Below are 7,946 nucleotides of genomic sequence, written 5' to 3'. Positions count from 1 at the left end.
ATTGACAAATCGTTTTATTTTCTTTCTGAAGCCCTTCAACAAATTGTAATAATAATAATACATATATAATAAGAACAAGAGATTGTTTTAGAATTATATCTATATGCTATTTTTTATCAAAAGTTTAAAAATATTTTTTTTACAAAATTAACCATACGTTTGTAAAAAATAGATTTTATAGCTCATAAAATGTTATGCACCGGAGTACATTTTAATATGAAAATAATTATTATATTAAAACATTGTTTGCTTTAAAGATTTTATTAATATTGTATACAAAGTACCAGCTTAGGTACTGGTCGTTGGACCATTGTCAGACGACGAATCGGTGAACATGAGTTGGATTAATGGATGGCCGTGGAGAACCTCTCATGTTGCTTTGTGCTTCACCGATATTTAATTTACCATCATTGTTTTTTTTTACACTGTTAAGTGTCGTAGAAGTTGTCCTGCTTACATGTCGGTGACCCCGTTTTCCCTAAATTATTAAAATACGAAAAAAATGTATTTAATATTCATAGCAGGTGTATATACGGCATAATAAGTTATTTTCTCAAATGGTAAGCATTCGATAATATCTTCTCTACTGTCAAGTGATGACAAATCGAGTTTCATTTTTATTGAGTAAGAGCGTGCTGAATTAAAAAGTCACCTTTTATAAGGAAATTAAGTGAGTGTAAATAATACCTGTGTAGCCTTAACATTTCGCGACTCCACAACAAGATTATCCGGAATCTGAAACAAATCCTCTCCACACGTTATTAAAGCGGTAGTAAGACGACAACATAAAGCAGCCATTTTCACTTGATCGGCGATATTGTTTTTGTCAATTGGATGTATAAACCGTGGTGGGAAAAATGATGGTGCAATTATCGTGGACACGTTGTGCAAATTCATCTTATTAACATCTTTAAAGTATATTATGGAATTCAGAAATCGTAAAATCGAACGAAGAGTGTTACGGTTTTCGTGAGGGAGCATTAGGCACAGAATAGACAGTGCCATTATTTGGTCCTTTGGAGGAAGTGCATGGCACTGATAATATAGTTGTATCAGCTCGCTCGACAGCAAGGGCTGAGGTAATTCTCGTAACCAACGTTTTAGTAGTGCGCTTAATTCATGTACGCTTGCTGAATTGAGCAAATGTGAAAACTTTTCTGGATTTGTATAAAAACTGGTTTCCAACTCATTATAAATTATTTCAGTCTGTAAAAGTAAGTTTACTATTAGTATGGCATTGTATTTAAAAGTATTCCTTAGCAATATCACCTTATGCTTTTGTCCAGCTACACGTAAGATACCTTCTTCCTTTGCTCCTCGTTGAATCAGTTCAGCAAGCAATGCCTCAAGAAATTGGGGAACTAGTGTAGAATCCGTTCCAGTTAGTTGTTGGTCTCGGCGAATTAATGCATTCAACGAAACTCCAAACAGGTTACCCTCTTCTTTACGACGCCTTTTAAAAGGTTTTCTTTTATCAAGAGACACATGGTTTCTATCAAAGACTGTGGCTAGCTCAAGCCAAAAAATGGGTTGCAAGCATTTCAGTTCTATTTCATTTATTGTGTTAATGTCAGAACTGTGTGTTTTCACCAAGCTATTAACTATATCTTCACTATCTTGACTAGATTTGTCTAGGCACATACTTTCGAAGCTGACAAAATTTCTTATTGAAGGAGAGCCCTGAATGATTTTTTGGGGCTCAAGATTTATCTTATTCTGTATCTTCTCTGGTAATGATGAAATATTTCGCGTTGGGTTTATAAGATATTCGTCGCTTGAATCACCTGAAGAGGTATTATTTTCACTTTGTGAATCCTGCATTATCTGATCACGTACTCGCCTTAAACTTATATATTAAAGTATTGTTATTTTTCTAAAAATAATTTGGCTTACCCAATTGAGCACGAAGGATCGGAGCCTGAGCGGCTGCGTGGCATATGTAAAGTGCCTATACGCGAAAATCCAAGCAATTTAATACCCTCAGACGAGTACATTGGGAGATCACAGCGCACTTGAGACCCGCGGAAAATATCAGTTGATGTTGAATTTTTTAATGGGGCGCTTGGAGTACGTCTTATCTTTAGCCCAATGTGCTTGTTGTTGACAGAGTAAGCTGTAGAGTTATCGCTTGCTTGGGTGGGATCAAATATGCTTACAAAGCTTGGACTAAAAATTTATAAAAATAAAGGTATTCATAAAAAAGGATATTAATGTAATAAGACGCACATGGAAGTATTTCCCCAAATATCATCCCCATGTACTGAGTCAAGCGAGTCTGGAGTGGCACTGCGGGATCGAGTTCCAGTACTTGATTCCTAAATAATAGTAATGAAGATATATTGCCATCATAGTAACTATATCCTGAATACTTACATCGAAATCCCGAAAAACATCCCGTATATCTGGTTTCCGTTTTGAACGATTTTTTGTGCGCCCCCGAACTGTATAATTTAGCGCTCGAACGCGTTGTTTAATAGCATCGGCATGGGGCGTTGAGAGTATCGCTAAGACAGGCTCAAGATCAGTATTTCGTACCTCTAAGCCCTACAAATATATATATATATATATATCAGAATGATTAGAGAATATGGACTATTAATGTACAGTATATATCAAAATCAAAAGGTTTTAGTGTACAACTCCGCACCTCAGGCACCCCACAAGGAGGAGTCATATCCTGTTGTGAAATCTTGTTCGAAATCCCCTTCTAATGAAATTAAAACATAAAGGATGCAGAGCTACAGCCTACGCGGATAACCTAGTTTTACTTGTTACAGGCAAGTTCTTGCCTACAATGCTTACTTATGGAAAACACACTTGGCCGAACTCTGCGCTAGACAGAACGAAACGTACTTGGGACCAACCCACAGAAGACCGAACTCGTTTTGTTCACACGAAAATACATGATTCCGAACTTCCAACTTCCAACAAACGCAGCAGAAGCCATTAAGAGAGGCGAAGTATCTTGAAGTAATACTAGACTCCAAGCTCTCCTCGCAGAGAAACTCGGAGGAAAGGATGAAAAAGGCACTACATGCCTTCTTCATATGCAAGACTTTTGGGAACAGATGGGGACTGCAACCGTACATGATTCACTGGATGTATACTGCAGTCGTTAGACCAATCCTGGTCAGAAGCGGCACAAACTCCCATCTCAAAAACATCCAAAAGGTGCAAAGACTGGCCTGCTTCAGTTTAACAGGACGTCAATAGGAATTTTCCTCAAATACACAGTGGCGATTAGTTCAGTCAGACGAGCCCTGTGCTGCCAGCGACATAGATTAACAAGTGGACAATATAAAGTTGGGCGCCACCAACTTTTAGATACACTTTGACTAGCGCATCGCAGCAAACACACGCATCCATTTTTTACAAAAATGTCAAAGTGTATAAAAAGCTCATCCAGTATGCACTATCAGAACACAAAAGGTCTGAAAGAAACATGGCAAGTAGACACTGGTCAGCTGTACTGGGCTGCGAGGTCACAAAGTCACTTTGGCCTTGGCCAACCCAAACAGAACAACTTCACAAAAGGAGACTCCGCTCCTCGGATAAGGGGCTGAGCACCCTTACAGAGATAAGGTTGGCAAATCTGGCAAAGTTTCTGGACTCTAACGGATGATTTCTAGGACGCACTAGCCCACAGGATATAACGACATGACGGGAGACCTAGCATAGGCAGCCCTTAATTTTTCCTAATAAAGTGCGTAAGTTTTATTTGCGAAAAGATTACATTAATTTTTTGTATTCAGTAAGTTTATTGACAGCAAAAGTACTCAAGATAAATGATTTCAGTTTTTTTTTGGGACGCTAATCCCAAATATGTACTTGTTTTTTTCTTATCTGCTCGACTTTTCGCAAAATACCTTTTTAATAAAAATATGGAAATAAAACAAAACTAAATAAAAGCGATATGTCCTGGGTATAGGAGCACCTACATATCAAGTTTGGTTGCTCTAGCTCTTATAGTTGCACTCATACAGACGGCCGGACAGACGGACATGTCTATATCGAATCAGTCTTTCTAGCTGATCAAATATATATATACTTTGTGGAATCTGCCACGCCTCCTCCTCCCTGTTACATATATTTGCACAACTTCATAATACACTTTCCAGTTTTTACAAAAATGTCAAAGTGTACAAAAACTGCTAAACATTTCCAATCAATAAATAAAAATGTCAAAGCGTATAAAAAGCTAATTTGTTCCCTTGTGTTATTATACATCTGTATAGACATTCTTGAAAACATAATATGATTATATCACAAAAAAGTACTCAAACCTTTTTATGTATTTATATGATGTTGTTCAATTTTCAGCAATGTACAAGTTGTAAAGTAAAAAAAACAACGACTTTCTTTAAAAAGTTAAATTTATATATAATATGCCTGTATAAATTGGACATGATCTGATCTTGAAATCTGCAAAATCTTAATTTTTAATGCTTTTTAACAAATTTACAGTTGCTCCGTTTTACGAATTTAAAACAAGCTCTCTTTAAAGCTGGGCGCAGCTAACTCGTCACTAGAGGAATGCAGCAAACAAATACACGTATGCACGCACATACATACACACCAGAGAATGGCAAGAGTGCACACACCTCTAAAAACACAACGTGTACTACTATGGTAGTACTGCCAAACACAATCGAAATTGTGGTTGAGACCACAAAACAATTACTTGTGTGTGGAAAAAAGATCCGAGCAGCATTTTGTGCGTAGGCAATTCCTTCCCGCACACTAAAAAGGTCATAAAATTTCTTGTTTTTTCTGTTTGCTACCTGTTGTCGCGTCGGCGTCGCTAGCAATGCAGACAGACAGAGACAGCAAGCGAGATTGTTTCTCGCTTATGCCTATGCCAGCCGATCGCATTTTGGGTTTGCGAACAGTTGCTTCTGTGTGGCTGAAAGCACACACAGATTTTCTTGTGTGTTTTGTGCGCCGCACACACGTTACGCCGTTAACAACTTCTGCATTGTACGTCACCTAGCGCCCACTGCTGTTTATATGGAAAACTTAGTTTTCAATTTTTCTGAAATTATATCCTATAGGACTGAAGTCACGAGCCACTTTTTAAATGAAACTAATTTTTTATTTATATTCCCGTGAAAATCAACTATAGTAACATGAATGGTATCCACCATACTTACTTGCTTGAATGGCTTAGTCAATTCTGGATAGCCAGCAGATATTAACCATTCGGCTTCCAATTCACCATCTAATTAAATAAGAACAAGCGATAAAAATAATTCACAACTTATAACGGACTTTTGTATTTACAATATTACCTTCATAACGGGCTTCGGGCTCATTGCAGGTCAAATTAGTTTGAAGCAAATATTCGTTAAGAAATTCCGTGTAATCCTGTTCACAGGTGTTATCCATGTTATTCATTATGCTTTGTTACTATTATGGCATACTGCCCTGATTGTCAAACAGTATATTTCTTTTCGATTTCCGTCAAATCGAGTCATATATTGACACATTAATCTATGAAAAAAAAAATTAATTTAAAATTTAATCGGAACAGTGGCTGATGCCCACTAGTCGTCTGTACATACATACATACACATTTCCTAAAAATGTTTAATGACTTTAAACAATTATTATTACTTAAAGCTGACATGAGAGGCAAGGAAATATTTTAGAAAAGCACTAAGCAGCAGACCGACTTTTTGATGTGGCTCGCGATCTCCATTTTGGATAAAAAAAAACAAGATTCAGCCCAGAAAATGTATTTAAATTCTTAAATGAAAGCACTAAAATGTTCGCATTTATACTATTTCAATATGCATGTTAATGGCGCGAGTAGACTAATGGGAAAAAGTTAAGCGTTTGAAGGCGAACGATTTTCATTACTTCTTCACTGACTCTTAAATGTTATGTATGCTTAAACGAGAGCTATGATTACTGTGTTATTTAAGCGACGCTTAAACAGAGATCGTCTGACGGCACCAGTGTTGCCAGTTTACCATATTTCAGGCATTTTTGAAAACAGATTAGCCTCTAAATTTAATTTAAGTAAAAGTTGTCGCAAAAAACTTATGCATACACTTTGACAAGGGCATCGCAGCAAACCCATTGCGACAGTGTGCACCACCGCAACCATGGTGGCAGTACCACCATTGACGTACCCTTTCATTTTCTGTGTAGGTGCACTCAGTCGTTCTCTGATGCACGTCAGTGCACACCGCTGTCTATATGGAAAATTCTAAGTTACTTTAAATTTCCATTAAGCATTGTAGGCGTAAATCAGTTTTTTTTTGTTTTGTATTGTAAAACAGGTTTTATCCGGTATTTACGTTTTGCGGACAGTATCGGAGAGCCTAGTCTCGTTGCTTATACTGACATGACAATATGGACTCATATATATATGTTTGTACTTTGTGGAATCTGCCACGCCATACCAAAGTAAAACAAAACTATGCTAGCTAGCGATTCGGTAAAGAGAACAAAACATACAAAATATGAACATTATGAGTATTGTTCTTATGTACATATACATATATATATATATTAATTATCGAATTATGTATTCTTATGAGAAACAAATATTCCATTTCTATACCTCAAAGTTACTCAGTTTCAACTGTGCAAAAAATGTTGTTTTAGTTGGTCCATTCTTACGTCCAGTGCAGTAATAATCCATAGAAAAAGGGATTAAGAGATTTATATATTTACATACATTAAAAGAAAACAGCCGAGGACTAGTCTACCAAACTGCAGAGTATGTACAATTGGAGGTAAATATGTATGTATACATATCGACAAATTTTTAAATATGTATGTATGTATATGATGTGTGAAGTAAGCACTCTGTACATATGTACATATATGCATACCTATATATGTATGTAATTATATACTTATGAATGCAATTATATGTGTACATACTTATGTTTACATTATGAACTACCAATTATACAAACACATGTGAAGAGAGAGTGAATATAAATGAACCTTTAAATATGCATACATTTGTATGTATGTACATACTTGCAAATGAATATGTGTACATAATATCTACACACAGACATACTATGTACATTAACCTGCACATACACCTACACTGCACATTATTGTAACTTAGGATTTATCACTTTAAAATTAAAAATTATATGCATACATATGTATTAATTTAGAATGAATGTGCATGTAAGGTTATGTACAAAGCTTTCAAAAAAGTGTAAATTGTACATCCATACATATGTATGTATGTATATGATCATCGTTCACAAATCCGCGTCATAATTTTCCTACATATGTATACATATATAGCATGCATAGTACAAATGTAGTAACATTTGTACTTGTAATAAAATCTGCACAAATATACCATACATATAAGTAATTAAACACGAATGTAAACGATTCACTTATAAAAATTGAAACCGAATTGATGCAGTGAACCACCTGAATCAAAAATTGGAAATGAACTGATATTCAGAACAAAAAACTAAACTTCACTTATGCATAAATGTGTGTGTGTGTGTGTGTGTGTGTGTGTGTGTCTATACATACATGTGCATCAGCAGTATTGTGTGATAGTAAATTTATTTGTATGTGTGTCTTATACAAATAAAAAATACTCACATGCAAGATCAGGTTTACGATTAAGCGCGAGGAACCGGTTTGAATGAATAAAAACCCCACAAAATTGTCGACCACAATGTTGAATTTAGTTTGTAAAATTAAAAACATATACAACAACCATTCTTTGTTTTCTTTGTATACTATGAGTAAAATTATATTTGATAAGTCGCTTATGTTCATAAATTTGTCCGGAAAAATGTGAAGATTCTCGTACAGCCATCATATCTTTTTTAGGGCGCTCTTTAGTAAATCCGCCGTCAAATGAGCCAGTTTTAAGCGGCGCTTGTTGTTAAAAGTCCCCGCCTTCACCACCTTGCACTACATTATTCATTTTAAGAAATTAAATTTATTGA

General features: G+C 35.7%; 1 protein-coding gene across 2 annotated transcripts; it reads right to left on the bottom strand.

Moving 5' to 3' along the window:
• Positions 1–208: 208 nt before the first annotated feature.
• LOC117135038 (rho GTPase-activating protein conundrum) lies at positions 209–7,429 on the bottom strand. 2 transcript variants are annotated; one of them, XM_033294865.1, is made up of 9 exons: positions 7,342–7,429; positions 5,289–5,490; positions 5,151–5,218; positions 2,374–2,544; positions 2,227–2,315; positions 1,894–2,166; positions 1,270–1,840; positions 688–1,206; positions 209–478 (listed from the first exon to the last, which is right to left on the bottom strand). In XM_033294865.1, the coding sequence occupies exons 2-9, from the start codon at positions 5,392–5,394 to the stop codon at positions 314–316; spliced, it is 1,962 nt and encodes a 653-aa protein (XP_033150756.1). In that variant the 5' UTR covers positions 5,395–5,490; positions 7,342–7,429; the 3' UTR covers positions 209–313. The 2 variants fall into 2 exon arrangements, with proteins under 2 accessions (XP_033150756.1, XP_033150757.1); XM_033294866.1 differs by lacking the exon at positions 7,342–7,429 and adding an exon at positions 6,569–6,669.
• Positions 7,430–7,946: the final 517 nt, after the last annotated feature.

This window comes from Drosophila busckii, unplaced genomic scaffold (genome assembly GCF_011750605.1).
Source record: "Drosophila busckii strain San Diego stock center, stock number 13000-0081.31 unplaced genomic scaffold, ASM1175060v1 hic_scaffold_56, whole genome shotgun sequence".
NCBI classification, from domain to species: domain Eukaryota; kingdom Metazoa; phylum Arthropoda; class Insecta; order Diptera; family Drosophilidae; genus Drosophila; species Drosophila busckii.
The sequence above is the reverse complement of the archived record's forward strand: the minus strand, read 5'-3'. Positions and strand labels throughout refer to the sequence as shown.